General features: G+C 36.5%; 7 protein-coding genes across 11 annotated transcripts; all 7 read right to left on the reverse strand.

The window, feature by feature from the left end:
- Nucleotides 1-95: 95 nt before the first annotated feature.
- Nucleotides 96-1,571, reverse strand: LOC112792365 (uncharacterized). 4 transcript variants are annotated; one of them, XR_011870477.1, is made up of 3 exons: nt 1,220-1,560; nt 1,008-1,057; nt 96-530 (listed from the first exon to the last, which is right to left on the reverse strand). XR_011870477.1 is itself a non-coding variant. In XM_072213433.1 (2 exons), the coding sequence occupies exon 1, from the start codon at nt 1,486-1,488 to the stop codon at nt 1,231-1,233; it is 258 nt and encodes an 85-aa protein (XP_072069534.1). In that variant the 5' UTR covers nt 1,489-1,571; the 3' UTR covers nt 96-530; nt 1,220-1,230. The 4 variants fall into 4 exon arrangements, 2 of the variants coding, with proteins under 2 accessions (XP_072069534.1, XP_029153153.1); XR_011870476.1 differs by lacking the exon at nt 96-530 and adding an exon at nt 715-814; XM_072213433.1 differs by lacking the exon at nt 1,008-1,057 and having other exon boundaries at nt 1,220-1,571.
- A 1,252-nt stretch (nt 1,572-2,823) lies between these two features.
- Nucleotides 2,824-4,587, reverse strand: LOC140178213 (uncharacterized). Of its 2 annotated transcripts, XR_011870478.1 has the most exons (4): nt 4,361-4,587; nt 3,816-3,959; nt 3,345-3,706; nt 2,824-3,171 (listed from the first exon to the last, which is right to left on the reverse strand). XR_011870478.1 is itself a non-coding variant. In XM_072213434.1 (3 exons), the coding sequence occupies exons 2-3, from the start codon at nt 3,873-3,875 to the stop codon at nt 3,404-3,406; spliced, it is 363 nt and encodes a 120-aa protein (XP_072069535.1). In that variant the 5' UTR covers nt 3,876-3,959; nt 4,361-4,587; the 3' UTR covers nt 3,216-3,403. The 2 variants fall into 2 exon arrangements, 1 of the variants encoding a protein (XP_072069535.1); XM_072213434.1 differs by lacking the exon at nt 2,824-3,171 and having other exon boundaries at nt 3,216-3,706.
- Nucleotides 4,588-5,804: 1,217 nt separating this feature from the next.
- Nucleotides 5,805-6,804, reverse strand: LOC112783760 (uncharacterized mitochondrial protein AtMg00810-like). The gene is made up of 3 exons (XM_025826820.1): nt 6,678-6,804; nt 6,387-6,484; nt 5,805-6,323 (listed from the first exon to the last, which is right to left on the reverse strand). Exons 1-3 carry the CDS (start codon nt 6,802-6,804, stop codon nt 5,805-5,807), a joined length of 744 nt encoding a protein of 247 aa, XP_025682605.1.
- Nucleotides 6,805-9,823: 3,019 nt separating this feature from the next.
- Nucleotides 9,824-11,501, reverse strand: LOC112792369 (berberine bridge enzyme-like 19). The gene has a single exon (XM_025835576.3). The coding sequence runs from the start codon at nt 11,499-11,501 to the stop codon at nt 9,894-9,896; it is 1,608 nt and encodes a 535-aa protein (XP_025691361.1). The 3' UTR covers nt 9,824-9,893.
- Nucleotides 9,824-14,440, reverse strand: LOC112792368 (berberine bridge enzyme-like 21). Its single transcript, XM_025835575.2, has 2 exons — nt 12,820-14,440; nt 9,824-12,459 (listed from the first exon to the last, which is right to left on the reverse strand). The coding sequence occupies exons 1-2, from the start codon at nt 14,438-14,440 to the stop codon at nt 12,353-12,355; spliced, it is 1,728 nt and encodes a 575-aa protein (XP_025691360.1). The 3' UTR covers nt 9,824-12,352.
- A 352-nt stretch (nt 14,441-14,792) lies between these two features.
- On the reverse strand, nt 14,793-17,030 carry LOC112792366 (pentatricopeptide repeat-containing protein At2g03880, mitochondrial). Its single transcript, XM_025835573.3, has one exon. It carries the CDS (start codon nt 17,028-17,030, stop codon nt 15,144-15,146), a length of 1,887 nt encoding a protein of 628 aa, XP_025691358.1. The 3' UTR covers nt 14,793-15,143.
- On the reverse strand, nt 14,793-18,741 carry LOC112792370 (berberine bridge enzyme-like 8). The gene has a single exon (XM_072212873.1). It carries the CDS (start codon nt 18,739-18,741, stop codon nt 17,146-17,148), a length of 1,596 nt encoding a protein of 531 aa, XP_072068974.1. The 3' UTR covers nt 14,793-17,145.
- Nucleotides 18,742-21,783: the final 3,042 nt, after the last annotated feature.

Raw genomic sequence — 21,783 nt, forward strand, 5'->3', positions numbered from 1 at the left:
AACTAAAAGAAAAGTATTATAAACAAGCAAGTCAATATAATTCAAAACATAAACAAAATATATTGATCATCAACTATAATAATAAGTAACAACCATACATCAAAGTGTGTTGATACATTAACTATAATTCAAAACATAAACTCAATGTATTGTTCAACTATACTAAGTCCTACTCCACTTTTGTTGAAAGCTAGAGATTCCTCAAATATGATGCCTACATATCCTATTACAAATAGTAATGCCATGGCAAGATCCTGCAGTCATGGTCACAGACTTGTAAACATATTCCCAAATGCAAACACTTCATGCTGAAATATACACAAGTGAATTTCAACTAAGAGGACATTGATAGACCTGATTTGCGGCCACCCAAGAATGGTTAATTGCCACTGCCCCAGTTGCAGCTGCTGCAAATACCGCAACAGCTTTGAGCAAATCAATCTTGGGCTTATAACTGTCCTCAAAATCTTGTGAGCTTGTTTCATGGAGTGAACATAGGGGATCATAGTTTCAGATTCAGTTGGTAAGTCCTGAAAACATTTATACGTGAAGTATGAGTTAAGCACTAAGCTATAAGCAGCAGATATGTAACTTTGCCACATATACAGAGGTTTATATTTTATTTTTATTTTTAAGTGGAGTTGATATCATTAGGTTCAAATTCAACAAACTTTCCAGAAATTTTCACAAACTTTGCTATAAATGGGTATCCATAAGAACCAGGATCTGCTGCTGGGAAGAAGCGGAGGAACCTCTGGCCTTATCTTCTGCACGCGCCAAGACATGATTACAGAGCAAGCTGGGCCCTCTGATTCTACAGAGAGAGGGGGGCGAGGATTGAAGAGAGTGAAGGCGATATCTCTATGAAGGCAGTTATTTCAAGCAAATGTTCAAACTACACAAAATTAACCAACTTATAATTCATTTCATGTTCATGAGTTGAACTGAAACATCAGTCAAGTTTGAAAATGACAAAGTATAACTTGATGACTAGAGTCATTCATTACCTGAACTAAGAATCTAATCAACTACGTCCAGTTTATGTCCTTGAGTTGCACTGGCATATCAGTCAGAATGGCTCAAGCATCAGTTTAAGAAAAGTAGAGTTCTTTTTTGTTTGAAAATTAAACGTAGGAAAGCTGAGGGTATTTCCATAACACCAGATATTAACATACACAAGATTAACAAAATGTTTAGACAACACGTCTTGAAATCTCACCTTGCTAGGCATTATCCAGAAATAAATTTCAAAATGATGCAGATGGAGTTGAGAAGTATGAGAGGAACTTTTAGGTATTGAGTTGCGTAAATAAGACCTATGAGCTCGCCTTTGAAATATTTTGTCCTGCCACTTGAAAAATCAGATAAGCCCCATCCTTTAGGTGCCAGAAATCGGTCCTCATTTAGTATCTCTAGTGCATTTGCAAGAAGCAGGAACCCCTCAAGTAATGTCCACAAACCCATTTCCCTGCACTGCAAAGAAATCATAAGAAACTTAAAAATAACTTCAAATCATTTGCACTAGCTCTTTCATGTGTGGCTCAACTATTGCCACAAGTGTGAAATGATAAATGACTTAAACAACTTCTATCATACAAAGCTTTCTTGCAAAGGCTAGTATTGACCACCCCTCAAGTTCCTTCACATAAACTATCTCAATATAAGGGTCCTAGTAAGTTCCGAAAGACAAGGGATCCATATTATTCTTAAATTAGACCAGAACTATCAAAACGCAAATAGAATAAACAATTGATAATAAATAATTAAGGATGTGAAAGTCAGAAGAACAATGAGTAGTTGATGCTTCAGCTTGACAAATCATTGAAAAACTATGCTCTGGCAACTAAAAATGAAGACCACGCCATTGTAGAGCATTGATTCTATTTCTATAGCATATACCTACTCTGACATCAGCAGTTCTTTCAATTGCATTGTCTCTATTAACCTAAAATGGCAATTAATGCAACTGATATATATACATGGACAACAAGGAACCATAATTCATCATAACAAAGGAAATCAACTAAAACACGATAATCATTGAAACAATTGGAATGAAAAGATGTAAACATGTTAAGTCATGTAGATCAGAGTTCACAACACAACACAACACAACACAGCAAAAGGAACACCGATCAAATAACACAAAGATAAAGCTAAAGGCTATAAGCTACAAGCTCCATTAGAGATCTGATAACAAATGCAACGAACAAAAGTGAATGTGACATCGAAAATCTCTTGAAATAACCTTTTAGGAACAACTGCCTCCTCCTTTAAGTTTTCCAAGGATTCTTGAACCTTCTTCCGAACTAGATATTTAGAAGAATCAGAATCATCCAAATTTGATAAAGATGTCACAGACCCTTCCAATTAATCAGCATCAACTGCAGACTGGTGATGAAGCAGTAGCCTCAAACTGTAAATATCTCAGATTCATTAAGATTGAATATTTATGTAGCTTATTACCAACATAAATGGCAATAATATATATTTTAGTTCTCCTGTATAATTTCCCCTTAGGAATTATAAAGCACCAATATATATAATCAAGGAAACCATCAGGCAACTACCAATTAAGAACCATAGAACTATGAAAGCGTTGTGATTATAAAGTACAAGACTCATTAGAACAAAAATGAAGTGTTAAAAAACTGAAAGAAGGACACCATCAAAACATTTCAAATTTCTAGACAGATTTCTAGACTTAAACAACTTCGTTTACCATCATATACAAATAAAATCAAGTGATGGGTAACATAATGAAAAATGAGTAGCAATTCAATTAAGTAGGGCCCTTCTGAGGCAGTGGGGTGGTACTGAAAAAAAAATCTTTCAAGTGATTACAACACAAGCAATGAATCTTTGGCTCAACATGAACAACATAAAGCTAAAAATATACAAACCTGAAAAATGACAATAGCTGCTTAAACGCATCTTCTAGTTTAGAGATATCTTCAGTAATCAAATTATTTTCATTGAATACAATGGAATCACTAACTGTAAAGTCCATTCTACTGCCAAAAAACTCAATGCTGCTTCTCAGTCTCCCACTTCCTTCATAAAAGAAGTCCCTTAGCTTTCTTCTAGTTAACTCAGTTTTTAAGTTCAGTGGCTATGAACATTATTCCACTGCTCGTCTTCAAAAGCTCATCTAAATAGAATCATTTTGCCCTGCCATTCATCCACTCACGTTTGTCATTGTTAAAGGTTTAATTTGTCAGAACTTGCAAACTTAAAGCTTTGTGAGCTTCAGTTTGAGGGACATGATATCAAATTCAACTGTGGCTTCTAATTAAATTGATTGTTCACTTGAAGATAAATGGCAGAAGAATATAGAAACTTACTTGGCTACCCTTCTGTACAAGGCTGGCAATATCTTCCAAGATTGGCTTAGCAAGGCACTCTAATCGACGAATTCCTCAGTAGAATAAAGTTCCCTCTCCTTTTCATCATTCAGCTGCAGTGGTAAAGTGCCACACACATCTGATTCCAGAGGCATAGAATCCAAGTCAGAAGCCGAACCAGTTGCACTTTCAGTTCTAGCTAAGGGCAGCTTCCTAACAGCACTAAGTATCCTTGTGACTTTGAGCAAGGTCTCTTCGGTATCTCTTGAAGTCTGAGCCGGCACATTGAACCTAAAGAAACATTCTAGAGACACCAATTTGGCAAGTTCATCTTGGTACTGAAATTCATGTCCTTCCCGAACCTGTTTCATGAATTAAAGGGAAAATCATACTAGTCTAGAAACAATAACAGGGCCAGAGCTTATATGACAGAGCTTAATTGAAGATGGTGACAGGATAATTTTGACTAACCAAAAATGCAATCTCATTATACGACCTTAGAACAGTAACCACAGCCAAATCAACGATCATCAACGACTCCAGGAGCCTCCAATTTTCCAGATTCAGGCCAAATCAAATGCAGAATTTTCACTACTCAGTAACAATTCAGCAAAGCTAGCAGCAGAAAATTCAATAATCACATATCTCCAATTTTGGAATTCAGATTCAGAATATAAAATTGCAGAATTAGAGTCTACAACATCAAAAGCTTCAGAATCAGCAAGGAATCCAAAACTTACAGAAGAAGTTCACATCAAAGGAGAAGAAGGAGACTCATCAGATTTCAATTTTACATTTTAACCTCAACAACAAACAAAATCAACAGAGCTGGCAGATCGAGCAATAATTCAGCATTCATCTTTGTCTATTTATGCAGAAAACGAAGAAGAAGCAATAGATTTGGCTGAAGAAGAAGAATTAGCTTTCAATTTTGAATTTCAACCAGTATAATCAAGAGCAATTTCAGTTCGAGCAGAATTCCAAAATTCAATTCCAAAAACTGCAATCAAAATTACCTCTCATTCCAGAACACACAAGAGAAGAACACCTGGATCTACATTTGGTGCATTTGGAGGAAACGGCTCGGGCCGATCTGAGGAGGAAGTTGCCATCCAGGGCAGCGGAGTAGCAGCGGAGGGGTTGAATCGCCGTCGGCAAAGTTGGAGGGAGATGACACCGTGCATGAAGGAGGCGGATGGGCCCAGAGCGGTGAGAACGACGACGACGCGACTACCTCTGTGACCATCAGGGCAGAGATCTTCCCTGAAGGATGAGTGCAGTGATTCCTGAACCGGTGGATGAGGATAACCAGCGAATGGTCGTTGCTGAGGTCAGTGATGAGATTGTGCGACGCGAGCGGCGGCGGCAGCGGTTAAAGAAGCTCGTGGACGGTGAGAGAGCGTGGACGGAGAGAGGAAGAAGTTCTTCACTTGTGTGGAGGGTGAATGAAGCTCGAGAGACTAGGGTGTAAGTTAGGGTTAGCTCCATGTTTTCAGACGGAAATTTTTTAATTACAGTCGGATTTTTCTGTCTGTAATAATTTACTAAAATACAGTATTTTGTTTATTTAATTATAGATGGATTTTCCGTCTATAATCATTTCTTTTGAAAAAAATTAATTTTACCGACAGAATTATCGACGGATTTTATTTTCTGTCTGTAATTTATGCTAATTCATTTTTTTATTTTCCGACAAAAAAATCCCTCTGAAATTCTGTCTATATTTCCGTGGGATAAAATCCGTCAGAAATATCTGTCTGTAATAACTAATTTTCTAGTAGTGAAACGATAATCTTTCTACAAACGTGAATTTAAGACCTCTCCCACGTGCTTACTTTGTTGAAGAATCGATCGTGAATTGAAGTGAAGTAACTCTCATCATCCCTGTTGTATAAGCTTAGATGTGAAGAGAAGAGGAAAATAGAAAAAGAAAGCTAAAGAAATAAAAAATGAGTGAAAGAACAAAAAGAAAGTTTTAGAAAGTAGAAGAAAGAAATAGAAGAAGTAAGTTCTGATAGAGAAAAGGAACGAGCATTAGCATCTCAAAATGAGCAAATGAACTTCACAAAAAATTAACTTACTCGGTTCTATCCAATATATATGCTTACAATCAAAAGCTAACAAACTAATCTACTGGACAAGTTTTCAGTTAAAAAATTCTAACATAAACTAAATTTGTAAAGACTATTAATCATTTAACACCCCCTCTCAAATTTAGAATGCAAATATCCAATAGTCTAAGTTTGTTATGACAGTTTCAAAACAGGCTTGGTACAAGAGCCATAGTTAAAATATCTGCTACTTGATAAGCACTTGTTACTGGCAGCAACTTAGTAATCCCTTTTGCCACTTATCCCTTGTAATATGATAATTCACTTCGATGTGCTTTGTCCTCTCATGAAAAATAGGATTGACAGCTATATATAATGCTGTTTGACTATCATAATAAATCCTCACTGGTCATTGTTGGTCAATCTGAAGTTCCTTCATCATATAACGGAGCCATTGCGCCTCTCTTGTTTCTAAAGCTAATGTCCTGTACTCTGCTTCACAAGATGATGCTGAAATTGTATCTTGCTTTTTGCTCTTATATGAAATTATTGAAGTGCCTAAGAAAAAACAATACCCTATGATGGATCTTCTAGAATTTAGGCATGCTCTCCAGTCACTGTCTGAGAAGTCAAAGGGAGTGAGGTCAATGAATAAAGAAAAGAATAAACCCATTGATGGGGCTCCTTTGAGATATCTCAACACTCTCAATGCTACTTGAAAATATTTATCTGTAGCAGAGTCTAAGAATTCACTCAATTTAGACATTGCATAACAAATCTCAGGCCTTGTGTTTGTTAGATGTAAGAGTCTTCTAACAATTCTACAATATGCTGAAGTTGAGGCTAGAGGGGTTCTTGAGTCTTTTGACAAATGAGTGGTATAATCCATTGGATCGGATATTAGTTTGGTAGTAAGCATTCCATAATCCTGCAATAAGTTAAGGCAGTATTTTCTCTGACAAATGAAAATGTCCTTCTTGCTTCAAGCTACCTCCATACCAAGGAAGTATTTGAGTTTTCCAAGATCTTTAATTATGAACAAGTTATGCAAATAAGTCTTGATGTGAAGAATTTCCTGCAAGTCACTACCTGCAATCACTAAATCATCAACATATACGAAGATAACAGTGAAACCCTTTGAAATATTCTTGATAAATATGCTATAATCCTGCCTAGATTGAGTGTAGCCAGCCTTAGTTAGAGAGCCAGCAAGCTTTGTGTGTCCATTGTCTGCTTGGTTGTTTTATTTCATAGAGGGATCTATCTAATCTGCATACCAGACCTGGTTTGTGAATTTTGAGGCCTGGTGGAGGTTTTATATAGATAGTTTCATTGATATCTCTATGTAAAAACGTTATATTTACGTCTAACTGGTGCAAATGCCAACTCTTGATAGCTGTAATGGCCATGACTATTCGAAACATGTTCATCTTTACTACAGGGCTGAAAGTGTCTTTGTAGTCAACACCCTTAGTTTGAGAAAAATCACCACTAGAAAACTACTTATTACAGACAGATATTTTTGACAGATTTTATCCTGCATAAATGCAGACAGATTTTTTGCGAGAAAATTTTCATCAAAAACAAAGAAAAATGAATTAGTATGAATTACAAACGGAAAAGAGAATCTGTTAATAATTCTATCGATAAAATTAGTGGTTCTTTCATGAAAAATAATTACCAACAGAAAATCTGCCTGTATTTAAATGGTCAAAACACTATGTTTTATTAAATTATTATAGACAAAAAATCTGTCTATAATTTAAAAGTTTTCATCGAAAAATATTGAAATAAGGGTTGCCACCCCGAGCTCCTCATTTCAATTATGATACTTCTGCGTATCTACACTCATCCGCTTCAAATACTCCATCGGTGGCGCCTCTCAGCCTTGCACTGCTATCGCACCGAAACTCTATTGCACTGAAATTCTATCGCACCGAAGCTCCATCACACCCCTTTCCGGATCTTCTCCGTGTGTTGCTCGCGTCTCTCCTTTCGAACCCTAACGTACAATCCGCTAATTAACTGAAACTGAAGCCTTCTATTTTTCTTTGCTTGGAGGTTAGATTTTCAATTTCATGCAATTAATTCCTCTTTTTTCAATGGAAGTTCAAGCGTGTGGAAATGGAGTATTGGTAATGCAGGAGTGGTTTTGTGGTGAATAGGTCTTATCATTTGAATGGATAGCAGAGTTTTTGACTAGGGATCAATACTCAATACTCAGTAGTTTCTGAAAGTGTGGCATTCCTCCAAATTTGAAAATTAAAGTGTGTCATCATAGGTGGGTTGAGGATTTGGTTTTAATTTATGAATTTATGTTATGTAAATGTGAATACGTGATGATGAATATTATACATTGATGAACAGGCTCTTTTATTGTTGCAACGTTGCTCCATAGCAGCATTTGGGGGCATAGAGGTATATATGTAATAGCCATCTATTATGTTGCACTGGATGAATGCAAGCACCGCCCATTGTTGTTGTCTTTGTTGTAATGGCATCTAGGCTCTCAACTGCTTTGGGCTTCTGACCTTGTTGATTTGCGCTTCTGAGTTGTGACTATCCGTCATCCTTGTTCTTCTTCATGGAGAGGGAGGAAGTTGGGGGTGAGGTCATGAAAGGTGTATTAGTATAGTTACTAGTTTTATTTCTATTTTTCTCTAACCCTTGAATTAGTGACATGAGACTGGAGTTAAATCTGTGCCACCAAGCTTGTTTTTTGTCTCTCTATAAATCCATCCGGGTTCAATTTAGGTTTAAAAATCTATTTGCAACCCACTGCTTTCTTTCCAGCAGGCAATTCAGTAAGTGTCCAGGTCTCATTCCTCTCCAAAGCAAAAAGCTCATTATCAATAGCTTCTTTTCAGTTTGGATCCTTGATAGCTTCATCATAATTTTTGGGTTTTAAATGCATGGATGCAGCTAGTGTGAATGCTTTGTGCTTTGGGGACAACGACTCATATGATACTACTTGTGAGAGGGGATATTTATGTATGGCGCTGGTAGTAGCTGAACCATTGGAGGAGGCCATCATGCAATAAAAGTCTCTCAAATAAGATGGTGGTCTCTTAGAGTGAAGTGACTTTCGTATCTCTAAATTCAACTCATGATTTTCATGTAATGCATGTTGATAAGGTATTATTTGGGTGCTGAACCTCTAAGAATAATTTTCAATTGAGGACTATTAGGTACAATTTGATTAGAATTGTCACTGTTTAGCTCAATGGATGCAAAAGTGTATTAAGAGTCATGAGATGCATGCTGAGTATCATCATATTGCGTGTGATTTGTGTTATTGTTGATGATATTATGATGAGGTTCTTCAATCTCGCCCTTCAGTAGTGTTGTTGTGTTGTATACATGCATGCTCATTAATCATTATAAATTTGAATTCTTTGCATTGCTTTTTTGTTTGGCACAAGGAATCATGTATTCATGTTAAAATAGTTCTAGGCTTCTAGCACATGTTATCTCTATTGTTGCAGTTATAGTACTATTTACTTTGACATATGTTCTGTCATGGAAAACCAAGCAAAACATGAAGCACTGAATAATAATGAGATGGTTTAAAAAAAATTACAAATTACAAATTAAGATTTTTCTAAAAGTTTTTGTAATTTATAGAAAAAGTTTTATTATAGTTGAATAATTTAATTTTTAAAACTTAGGTTAAATAAATAATTAGTATTAATTATAATGATATAATTAAATTTATATATCTAATAGTTATTAAATAAATCATAAAAGGTAAGTAACCTTTTATTTACAAGAAGTTTGACTAGAAATCACCTAATAAAAAACCCTATTACATTCCCTCATGATTACTATATCATCACTTCCTACCTTTTTTTTGGTCTTGAACACTTCTTAGCTCAAAATTATGATGATGAACTACATATAAGCCTCTCTTAGTCCATTTTTACATGGGCCTAAAAATACTTTAACGTTGTTAGCCCATATATGGACTAATAGAATTCCAAGCCCATACTATTTACCATTTGTGAACAAAATTTTTTCAAAACTTTGAATTCGTGACACATTAATCATTGATCTGGGATAAATTAGGAAATATTGTGAACGACCAAATATAAATTTTGGGAGCCTCCAACCTTTCTTTCAAGACATCGTCCAAAAAAAAAAGACTCCATCCAAAAATATTCCTATCTTATGGTTCCAACCAAGCACGAGCCAAAAAAATAATTATCTCTAGGCATACACCTTAAAAAAATGAATATTAAGATAAAAAGGGTTAAAATTGTTAAATAATTTGATAAGTCTAAAATACTTGACATTACATGTAGCTATATCTCAACAATCATTTTCAAATAGAAATTTCTCTAATCATCTTCATCTGAGTAGTCAGTTTGTTATCTTGTCTATCGTTAGAGAGAACTTAAAAAAATAAAATAAAATAAAGAAAAAGAGAGGTGAAATTGTAATGACCAAATGATTAATCAAAAGAACTAGTGAAGTAGTTATCGAAATCCAAGCATTAATGTTACAACAAAAATAACTTATTGCTCCCAAGACTTGGTATACTCTGCTCATTCCAGAAGAAGTTTTGAGGATCAATGGCACTTTTAACCTTCACCAACCTCTCAAAGTTTCTATTAAAATACTTGGAACCATAAACCACCCCATCTTGGTAGCTATCCTTGCCATGCATCTTCACACCAATATCAAGATCCCTATAGTTGAAGTAAGCACTCCTTGGATTCTTTGACACAAATGGAGTCATGTAATTGTACATCATTCTAATCTCACCAATGAACTTCTTATCAGCACCATCTCCTCCCTCCTCCCATGTCACACTATACTGAACTTTGTATAAATTCCCAGCACGATGAGGAAACGGTGTAGCATCATAAGGAACCTCATTCATTCTTCCACCATATGGATTGAAAATGAGAACAACTCTTCCCAACTCAATCATCTTCTTCCATATCAGATTAAACCCGGCTTTCGAAATCGGTGTCTGAATATAATCCGATTTCTTCTTGTTGTAATGCACCCTGTAATGGCTTCTATCAAGCAATGCCTTCAATGTTGATCCATCATTGTAATTAGCCCACCATAAAACAGAGTCAATCCACCTCATTTCATGGCAAGTTTCCTTCTTTAAACCCAGTAATGGAAACTCCTTTTCCAACAGTGTCACAACTTCATCAGCTCCTCCAAGAAACAAAGCCATAACCGAGGCTCTCATGGTTCTTTTCGCTACCGGCTGCATCACCAGCCTCATGAAGAGTCTCTCATCTGTGTGAGGAGCAACCTGCTGCCATTGGAAAACAAGATCAGTTGCATTCTGCTCAAGAGTCTTGTCAACCTGGAAAACAGTAACCGTTTCCGGCACTGGAACTAGCCTAACAGTGTAGGACAATATGACTCCGAAACTCGCTCCTCCGCCGCCTCTAATGGCCCAGAAAAGATCATCCCCCATTGCTTCCTTGTCAAGAATCCTACCATTTACATCGACAATTTTCGCGTCGATGACATGATCAACTGATAAGCCATGCTTTCTGATCATGTTGCCATAGCCTCCTCCACTGAGGTGGCCACCAACACCAACAGTGGGACACACCCCTGCAGGGAAGCCATGAACACTGCTCTTCTCATAAATTCTATAGTAAACTTGTCCAAGAGTGGCACCTGCTTCGATCACAGCAATCTCGTTTTGAACATCCACACTTACATTCTGAAAGTGGAACATGTCAATGATGATAAAAGGAGCCTGAGAGACATATGAAATGCCTTCAAAATCATGGCCACCACTCCTTATTTTGAGTTGAACACCAACGCTTTTCGCGCAGAGAACAGAGTTCTGTACATGGTTTGCATTAAGAGGGGTGATGATGAGTAATGGCTTTGGGGTTGAGGGGTTGCTGAACCTGGCATTTCTAGCAGAGGCTTTAAGGACAGAGTCATAGGATGCGTTTGTTTGGGAATAAACTATGTTTGAAACTTGGTTTGGTTGGTTTGTGTGGGTTTTTAGGCAGTTGAGGAAAGTGGCAAATAGGGAATTTCTTGATGATGGGGCTGCCAAACAGTCAGAGGCATAAAGAAGCAGAACAATAAGAGTAGCAAGGAGAGAGATTGGTTTTTCCATGGATTCAGTTCTTGGAAATATAGTGTGAGATTGGTAAGGTTCTTAATTCAGAGAAACATGTTGGACCACTTAAGTGTTGGTAGTGCTTTTCTGCTTTCTCTAATAATTGAGTTGTGCTGTCAACTACTCAAATTGATGATATTTTTCTCCAACACAGTTCATTCTAATAATTGTCTAGCTACATGTGTTGTCAATTTTATAAATTTGAAATGATCTCAAGTTTGTGATAATATACACATGATGAAATTTACATTATTGAGAATCCACTTCAATGCTTTAATTAGCTTGTCAGCTTAAAAGAGTGTAAAAGTAAAATATAAAGAGAAAAAGTCAGATATAGCATATTAGCATGTGGATGGTGAAGTGGTGTAAGAGATTCTTAGTAAAGAGAAAATTTTGTAGATTATTATTTAATATGTTCTATATGTAAACGGTTTCTCTGTATACATAATATATGATAGAGCTCAATGTCATCGTTTGATTTATATAGCCGACCCTATCTAGTGGGACAAAACTTTGTTATTGTTGTTGTATTATTTAACACGTACTCTTTCTTTTTATAGTGGACATATGTATTATAAACTTAATTTGTACACAACCTTATTAATATATAAAAAATTTAATCACAGATTTTTACCAAATAAACAGTCATTTTAAAAAAATTAAGGGTATATTTGGTTTTTTTTTTTCGATTCTCATTCAGTGTTTTCTAGTTTTAGAAATTTATAAAAGAAAATTGAAATTAAACAATAAAAATAATAAATCTGTTAAATGGAATTTTCAATCTACATTATCTATTTACAATAAAGCTAGATCAATTATTCAAAGGGCAAATTGGCCATGTATGCTTACTAAACAAAGTACAATAATCTTATAATAAAGAGTTCTAGGATGAGTAACCCTACCCCCTTTACCATGAGTTTTCTACCTAGACTGCGGTTAAATGGTTTACCACCACCTGCAAGACAAGACATTCAAACATGAGTCCTACAACCTATATATACTTGGGGCTAATAGATGATCAAACATCAAAATATAAAAAAAAAGAGTATTAATGTGACAGTGGATACACTAAAATAGTTTGCCTAAGGTGCTTGATAATCTCAAACGTGTAAATAAATAAATAATCAGATAGCTGAAGGATCCATTCCAGAAAACTGCATAATATTTTCAGAGAAAGAAGAAATCTTTCAGTTAGCCAAGAAAACCATGTTTTGCATTCAATATGATTGGATAATGTCTACCAGCCCAGTGCACAGACATTTAAAAAAAAAAGGGGAAATTTCACTAGCAACTAAGGTATTATATAGGCACTTACTTGGATTGGTGGGAATGCTTTGTTCGTTCCTGAAAAAATTTCCAGGATCAACAGCAGTCTTGATCTTCACTAACCTCTGAAAATTATTGCCAAAGTACTTGGCACCATAAACCTCTCCTTCTTCATAGCTATTCTTCCCAAAATTGTTGGTACCAATGTCAAGATCCCTATAATTCAAGAATGCCCTTCTTGGACTATTTGACACAAAAGGAGTCATGTAACTGTACACCCTTGTAGCCTGATCCATGAAATTCTTTTCTTCAGCAACTTCAGATTGCTCCCAATTCACTGAGTACTGAATCTTGAACAGATTTCCGGCACGATGAGGAAATGGAGTAGCATCCGGCAGTATCTCATTCATTTTCCCACCATAAGGATTGAAAACAAATCCAATTTTTCCCAACTCAATCATCTCCTTCCATAAACCTTCCAACCCATCTCTTGAAATTGGTGTCTGCACATAATCAGACTTCCTCTTGAGGAATTCGGCTGAGTAATTCCGGCCAAGCAAGGCTTCAGGCTTTGTGCCATTGTCGAAATTAGCCCAACAAATCACAGAATCAATCCAACTCATTTCAGAACAATTCTCCTTCTTTAAACCAAGCAAAGGAAAGTCTTTTCCCAACAATGTGACAACCTCATCAGCACCTCCAAGAAACAAAGCCATAACAGTGGCCCTTACAGTTTTCTTCCCCTTCACAGCCTTAGAACTCACAGGCTGCAGTAGCAGCCTCATGAAAAGCCTATCATCAGTATTAGGAGCAACCTCCTGCCACTGCAGAACAAGCTCGGTAACAGTATCATTCTGTTCCAAACTCCTTTCAACCCTAAAAACAGTAACAATTTCTGGCACAGAAACCAATCTAACTGTGTATGATAATATAACCCCAAAACTTGATCCTCCACCGCCTCTAATGGCCCAGAAAAGATCATCCCCCATTTCCTCCTTGTTAAGAACCCTACCATTCACATCAACAATTTCAGCATCAAGAACATGATCAACAGATAACCCATGTTTTCTGATCATGTTACCATAGCCTCCTCCACTGAAATGGCCACCAACACCAACAGTGGGGCACACCCCGGAAGGAAAGCCAAGAACTTTACTCTTCTCCCAAATCCTGTAGTAAAGTTCTCCAAGAGTGGCACCAGCTTGAACCACAGCAACCTCGTTCTGAACATCCACAGTGATGTTTCGGAGATTGAACATGTCAAGAACAATGAAGGGTTCGTGTGAGACATATGAGACACCCTCGAAGTCATGGCCACCGCTTCTGATCTTGAGTTGAACACCAATTGTTTTGGCACAAATGACAGCACCTTGGACATGGGATTGTTGCAGAGGAGTTACAACAAGTAAAGGCTTTGGTGTTGAGGTTGAGTTGTATCTGGCGTTACGAACATAGGCTTGTAGAACGGAAGAAAAGGAAGAATTGGATCGAGCATAGAGTATGCTGGAGAGTTGGGGCGATGAAGAGTTTGTGTGGTTTTTTAGGCACTGGAGGAAAGGGGTATACACAGATTCTGGTGTTGGTGCTGCCACCAAAGAAGACACATGATCAACAAGAACAAGAAGAAGGGAAATCGCAGACAAATGAACCAAAGAGGTTGATTCTCTCATTGCCTTAGTCTTTTTGACTAGTTGTCTGCGTCAGTGTGATTCTGGGTTTATGCAGGTTATTTCCTTTTTCTTGTCTTTTTTTCCAACTACGTTGCCTCACACGTCAGTGAAAGAATTTCTTTAGATTGTCTTAAATTCTTAATACTTTAGTCATGTTCCAAGTTCGTGTCTACTTCGGTTATAAAAAAGAATTAAAAAAACAAAAACTTTGAACAAATTAGTCTATAAAACAATATTTTTTTTTATTAAACTAAAAATAATTAAGAATACATATTTCTCATTTTCTCTGCACATAAAATCTTTAGAAATAACTATAAGTCTATGACTCGATTTGAATGATAAGAATAAAAAGTCAAAAAGAAATTGAAAATTGCATTTTGATGTTTCCATGTTCTGTTTTACATTTACACCTTCAAAACACAAACTCCCTAGACTGACTTCCCTTCTTCCAAACCCAAATGGGGAAATCGAAATGGATAAACTGATTACCCGTGTTAGTTCATTCCTGAACACTTTATGCATGAAGTTCTTTCTTTATGTAAACCAACGTCTCAAAGGTAGGTCTATATGTCTCGGGTAATTTTGTGAAGGTACTGATTGAACCATTGGAGACAAATGTTGAACAGCAGCTACTTATTCATCCCAGTTCACCTATTTGTGAGTATCAATATATTCTGTCTTGGTCTTATGTGCTTCTACTATGCTACCAATAATCACCACAGGAGCAGATACCATCTCTAAAATGATGGTATCGGATAGGGTCTCTAATTACAATGTGCCGCCGCTCTAACTTTGCTATAAGTTTTGCAAATATATGACAGTCCCCACAGATCCTTAGGTTCTTCCATATTCTAATACTTTTCTCCCTTGGAAGGCTCATGATGCCAAAAACAATTGCCAGTTTCTCACTGTGGTACCGAAGGGAGTCTTCTCTCTGTTCTCCTTCAAGATCTTTTAGGACAAAATTTGTATCAGGCACATAACCGGCACCCTTTAGTCTAGAAATAAATTGATCCAACTTCGTATTAATTTCATCAATCTGGGGATGCGATTTATCTCCCAAAATAAAAGCATGTACTTGCTTGTTGACTTCAATCCAGCTACAGCCAGGTTCTTTCCTTATGCCTCTCGTTCTCATAGTCCTCCGAACATCTACGACATCGTTCCACTTTTCCGAATTTGCATAGATATTAGATAACAATACATAAGCTCCTGTGTCCTGTGGATCTAACTTTAGAAGCTCTTTAGCAGCATATGTGGCTAAATCCACATTCCGATGGGCTCTGCAAGCATAAAGCAGAGTCCTCCATGCTACAACATCCGGCTCACAACTCATCTCCTGAATTAGCTTAACCATGTCATCAAGCTTCCCAGCTCTTCCAAGAAGATCAAGCATGCAACTATAGTGCTCTGTTTCAGAATCTATCCCATAAAGATTCTTCATAGACCGAAAGTAGTTCCAGCCTTCATTTACCAGCCCTGCATGACTACATGCAAATAGAACTCCAAGCATTGTTATATAGTTAGGTTTTGGACCCATAACTTTCATGGAGTCAAACAAATCGAGAGCTTCTAAGCTGAAACCATTTTGAGCTAGTCCTGCAATCATGGTGCTCCAAGAGATAACATCCTTCTCAGCCATCCTATTGAAAATGAGCTTTGCATCTTCCACACTACCACACTTGCAATACATATCTAACAATGCATTGTTAAGGATAAGATCTTGATCATACTTCAGCACATGGACATGCGCCTGCATCCCTAACTCCAACAATGACAAACTAGTACACGCTCTCAGAACACTCGTGAGAGTCGGTTGTGTGGCCAGAAAGCCAGCTCTCCTCATCCTCTTGTAAAGGTTCAAGGCCTCATCCCCATTGCTGTGCTGGGCGAAAGCAGCGATGATGGAGCTCCAAACAACAGGGTCTCCAGTCACCATTTCACGAAAAACAGTCTGAGCTTCAAACAACTCTCCCAGTTTTGAGTAAACATCAATAAGGGCACTTCTTACAAAGACATCAGACTCCAACCCCACCTTCAGTATGAAAGAATGAAGCTGTTTGAGATCAGAGAGCCTCTCACAAGACCTCAAAACAGAAGAAAAAGTGAACATGTTAGGCATGACACCTTCTCTAAGCATACCAATCAAGAGTCTCATAGCCGTATCATTCAGCTTAGCCTGAGAATAAGCAGATATCAAAGTCGTCCATGAAACAACATTTCGTTCGGGCATTTCGTCGAACAGCTTGTGTGCCTCTTCCAAGAGGTGGAATTTGACGTACATATTGAGTAGTGTGTTGACCAAGAAGGTCTCTGGAAGGTACCCATTTGAGAAGACGTGGCGGTGGACGCGCTTACCGACGCTGACGGCACGACGCGCGAGGCAGCACTTGACGAGCTCGGCGTAGGTGAGATCATGGGCACGCACACCGCGCCTTTCCATGGCGTCCAAGGCGTGCATGGCTCTGGGAAGGTCCCCCTGGTGGCACATGGTGGCGAAGTCGTTGAGCAGCGACACCGTTTCATCGCCTGCGGTGGTTGGTGACGCCACAGATGCACAACTTCGCACCCACCTCCAAACTACTTTCATAGCTTATTTTTGTCACAGGTTTAAAGTGTTGTATTTTTCGAGACTTATTGTATTAATTAAATTAGCAATTTTCATTTGCTATCAATTCCATTAGAATCTTAATACAAGATATATACTATTGTGACATTAAACTATCCCAAGATGCAAGTGATGGGATGCTCTGTTCATATCTGAAAAAATTACCCGGATCTACCATGGTTTTCACCTCTACCAACCTATCAAAGTTTCCTTTGAAATACTTACTACCCCAAATACTAGCTTCTGCATAATCAGCATTTCCATCTCCATTTACACCTATGTCAACATCTCTATAGTTCAAGTAAGAACTTCTAGGTGAATTGCACACATAAGGTGTCATATAATCATAAAGCCTTCTAATTGCATCTAAATTATGATTAGCAACATCATTACCCTCCTCTTTCCAATTAACAGAATACTGAATCTTATATAGGTTACCAGCCCTGTGTGGAAATGGTGTTTCCACCTCAGAAATCTCACTCATTCTCCCACCATAAGGATTCAGTGTTAGAACAGGCTTTTCTAGCTCCATCATCTTCTCCCACAAGCTTTCAAGCTCCGTTTTCGACATCGCCTTCTGCACATAATCTGATTTCCTCTTCAAGAATTTCTCTGATTCAGGCACCCTTTGAAGCAAAGCTTCCCTTGAAGTTCCCACCGGATAGTTATACCAAAACAGCACTGAATCGATCCAACTCATTTCAATGCATTGTTCACCAACCAAACCAAGTTCAGGAAAATTCTCATTCATTATACCTAGAAGCTCTTCTGAATCTCCAAGAAACAATGCATTGAACTTAGCCCTTATAGTTTTCTTCCCATTTCTTTTCACTGGACTAAGAACCACTCTAATGAACAAACCATGGTGTATTCTATGGGCAACATGCTGCCATTGATGAACAATTTCAGTAGCACCTTGTTCCAATGTCTTTTCAACTCTGAAAACAGTTACAACCTCAGGCACAGGAACAAGCTTGATTTTCCATGAAACTATAACACCAAAGCTAGCTCCACCGCCTCCTCGAATAGCCCAAAAGAGATCTTCCCCCATTGATTTCCTATCCAAGACTGTTCCATTAGCATCGACAATGATTGCATCAAGAATGTGATCAACAGAGAGGCCAAATCTTCTCATCAAGTTGCCATAGCCGCCGCCGCTTAAGTGGCCTCCAACGCCCACAGTGGGGCACACACCGGCGGGGAAGCCATGAACCTTGCTTATCTGAGAAATCTTATAGTAAAGCTCACCAATTGTGGCGCCAGAATCAACCCAAGCAGTGCAATCGTCCATGTTGATGTCCACAGATTGGAGCATGAACATGTCGAGAATAATGAATGGGAGCTGGGAAACGTAGGAGAGGCCGTCGTAGTCATGGCCTCCGCTTCTGATTCTGAGCTGAAGAGAGAATTGGTTGCAGCAGATGATGGAAGCTTGAATGTGGGAGAGGTGGGTGGGGGTGATGATGAAGGAGGGTTTGGGGGTGATGGGGGAAGTGAACCTGAGGTTTCTGATGTAGGAGTTTAAGATGGATGGATAGGAAGTTGTGTTGGGAAAGTAGGTGACTTGAGAGATTGGAAAAGAGGGGTGTGAATGGAGAGAAAGGCACTGAAGAATATCTGCAGCAGCCATTAGAATTTCAAGTAGAAAGATCGGGGCCAAAAAGAGTGGAACAAGTGCATAGGTAATAGCCATTGATACGATGCAGAGGTTAACTTGGCTTGTGTCCCATGTACTGCAATCAGACGAAATAACTTTAGAATATTTTAGATCATATTTTTATTAACAATTAATAATTTTAGATCATGGTTAATAAAGGCCTAATTTTTTTAGTAATAAAAAAAATTGTGCGTAATTCAGTAATTGATGTGTTTTTTTTATAAATTTTTTTATTTTAAATCTAAGGGTTAAATTGGTTTTATTTGTGATAAAATAAATTTTTTTATGTAAAGCATGTTTAAAAAAATTTTTAACACTAAAACACAAATCTAACCTACAAATTTTATATCTAAATAATTTTAAAATAAAAACTACAAATTTAAGAATTAGATTTGTAATATCTATAAAAAAATATCACTTAAATTACAACACAAAAAATAATATATAGATTGTAATTTATGGTCAAGTCTTCTTTTGTAAATGTAATAATTTATTGGCTAATAATAAATTACTAAATAAGTTTTAAATAAAATTATCGAATTAAAAGATATAATAAAAAACTAAAAAAATAAAATAGAACTGGACTATTGGCGGTAAAAAGAAGAGTGAGGTAAAGCTAGACGGTGTGATTGTGTGAATATAAGAATAAATTATAAATTTAAAAAAAGTGATCCAAAGTTTGAAACTAGTTATCAAAAGTGCTTCTAACCTTTAAGCGGAGTTCAATATTACAGTAAATTAATTTTTAGTATATTAAATTAAAAGATATCGTAAAAAATTTTTTTTTTTATCAAAAGTGCTCCTAAAAATAGTAAATACTAGTTACCTTATCTATTTATTTTTTCATACTTCTAAAAAAACTTTCATACTAAGAATATTTCTTAGTTAAATTCATAATTTTTTAAAATTAATATGTATGTAATTAATTATTTTTTGCTTTTAACATTAGTTAATTTTATTTTTTCTTTTGTTAATTATAAAACTATTCCTTTTGCATTGTTATTAATTAATTCCCTGAACCCTTGAAGTAATTCAACCTATATATATAGACTATAGTCTCTTCTTCTAGCACAACATAAACGCTACGAACTAAATAAGAATTCGTGTTATCTAATCTAAAGCTAGAAAGTGATTTAATACTCACCAATTAAACTAACACTGAGGTATTTCCTTTCATATTTGCTTAACAAATTTTTTCCAACCATATATCAGTTCTTTTTTTTTTCTATGTATTAATATAATTATTACACCTCACGCAAATTAAATTAACACAACGAGGGGAAAAAAAGATGAGGATAATAGGAGCTAATCAGCTAATTAGGTTTCCAATCCTTTCATTCAACTTAGACCTTACACATATTTTAATTACTCATGTATTATATTTCTTTGACCACACACACAAGACTTGACACTGCATAACTTTGAATATTAACACAACAACTAAAAAACTTGAAACACTCAAAGGACGTATAACAGCAAAATAAGTAATAAGTGATTACATGCAGGATTAGGATACATTGCCAAAGGATCATGGTTGCCCTATTAAGATTAAGCCTATGACCTAACTTGTAGGACTAATTAAAGGGGCACCTTTCTGTTTTTCGCTTCCCTGCCCATCATCATCATTGATGCAAACACCTTCTCCTCTGAACTTGAGACTCATTTTGAGGATGATAGAAGCTGAAAATTATATGGTATATGGTAAGGCCTTAACAGTAATGGTGTGCTCAAGTCTCAATTGTGAAGCCCAAGAGAGGGAAAGTGGTTTTTGTAGGTGAAGAAGGGTAGGGAAAGTGGAACAAAGTATCTTCCCCGCATATGCTTCCACACATACTTTGATAACAAGCTTTTTTAATTTCTAGCAAATTGGTGTCACATTATTATGACCTTAGGAATCTACATTAGTCATATTCCATGTGCTTTATTATATTGGTGGACTATGAAGTGGAAGCAAAAGGTTAAGGTTAATACCTCCCACTAATGTGGTCCTGTTTATTTTTCATTTGAAGTCTCAAACAGGGTTGACTAGCTAATAAATTGAGGAAGACTGAATGTAGGACTAGAAATTGGGTTGTTTGATTTTAAATAACTTTTTCTATATGAAATGAAATATATCATTAATATATATATATAAGTAATCTTCAAAGAACTATATATCCCATGCTCTACAAACTCGTTGTCTACTAATTCAAACATTTTCTCATTTGTATTAAAAAACACATCAATCTTAATAATACATTTGATTAATTATTCATAAATTTTTGGCTTTTTTATTTAAATAAGTATCCAAAATTGATTAATTACCAAAATGCGCATAAATAAAAAGGTGGATGAAAATGTGCAGGGTCAACTGTCCGGAGCTGCCCGTGAAATGGGATTCGCCACCAATTCATCCCAGACGGCCATGAAATAGAAGAACTGCATGTAGCATGTCAGGACCAACCAACTCAGGTGTGTCATACGCGAAATAGTATTCAATTTTAATTTTTAATTTTAACTCTTTAAATAATAGACATAATTAAATAAAGTATTTAGTTAGTTTTGCAGACCACGCAGTAGAGGTTGGATACAATTTTTGGCGGAGGTTGGACACTATTTCGCATATGACATACTTGGGTTGGTCCTGACAAGTTCTTCCATTTCGCAGATGAATTGGTAGAGCATCCCATTTTGCGAACAACTCCAATGAGTTGGCTATGGGCATTTTCATCCACCTTTTCATCCATGCACATTTTGATAATTAATCAATTTTAAATATTAAATTCTAAATTTTTTAATAAAATTTGCTCAGAATTAGGTTGATCATGAAATCCATCAAGAATACCTATTAAAACAAATCTAAGCTTAGCAACTCTTGTACGTGTTGTAATTTAGGTGTTTAAGATAAATACAGTTGAAGTCAAGGAGGATAAAGTAAATTTGCAATTGAACCTTTTTCATTGGAACCATAGTCGTCTTTACTAATCTACTAGCATATGATACCCTTAATTGCTTCATTGGAACCCCAACTCCTTGAATATTGGATTCAATATACTTCAAGCTATTGAAAAAAAAAATTGGATTTCATTTGAACTATCC

Source organism: Arachis hypogaea, chromosome 13 (genome assembly GCF_003086295.3).
Source record: "Arachis hypogaea cultivar Tifrunner chromosome 13, arahy.Tifrunner.gnm2.J5K5, whole genome shotgun sequence".
Classification (NCBI taxonomy): domain Eukaryota; kingdom Viridiplantae; phylum Streptophyta; class Magnoliopsida; order Fabales; family Fabaceae; genus Arachis; species Arachis hypogaea.

Bases quoted from the DNA above. Each gene is read 5' to 3' on its own strand.
- LOC112792365 (XM_072213433.1), bottom strand. From the start codon at position 1,488: ATGATTTCTTTGCAGTGCAGGGAAATGGGTTTGTGGACATTACTTGAG.
- LOC140178213 (XM_072213434.1), bottom strand. From the start codon at position 3,875: ATGATCGTTGATTTGGCTGTGGTTACTGTTCTAAGGTCGTATAATGAG. The intron at 3,707-3,815 runs GTTAGTCAAAAT...TTCATGAAACAG, and splicing joins ATAATGAGATTGCATTTTTG to GTTCGGGAAGGACATGAATT.
- LOC112783760 (XM_025826820.1), bottom strand. From the start codon at position 6,804: ATGGCCATTACAGCTATCAAGAGTTGGCATTTGCACCAGTTAGACGTA. The intron at 6,485-6,677 runs GTCTGGTATGCA...TAGTGATTGCAG, and splicing joins CCTCAAAATTCACAAACCAG to GTAGTGACTTGCAGGAAATT. The intron at 6,324-6,386 runs GTAGCTTGAAGC...AACTTATTGCAG, and splicing joins AATACTTCCTTGGTATGGAG to GATTATGGAATGCTTACTAC.
- LOC112792369 (XM_025835576.3), bottom strand. From the start codon at position 11,501: ATGGAAAAACCAATCTCTCTCCTTGCTACTCTTATTGTTCTGCTTCTT.
- LOC112792368 (XM_025835575.2), bottom strand. From the start codon at position 14,440: ATGAGAGAATCAACCTCTTTGGTTCATTTGTCTGCGATTTCCCTTCTT. The intron at 12,460-12,819 runs GTAAGTGCCTAT...CTTGTCTTGCAG, and splicing joins AAGCATTCCCACCAATCCAA to GTGGTGGTAAACCATTTAAC.
- LOC112792366 (XM_025835573.3), bottom strand. From the start codon at position 17,030: ATGAAAGTAGTTTGGAGGTGGGTGCGAAGTTGTGCATCTGTGGCGTCA.
- LOC112792370 (XM_072212873.1), bottom strand. From the start codon at position 18,741: ATGGCTATTACCTATGCACTTGTTCCACTCTTTTTGGCCCCGATCTTT.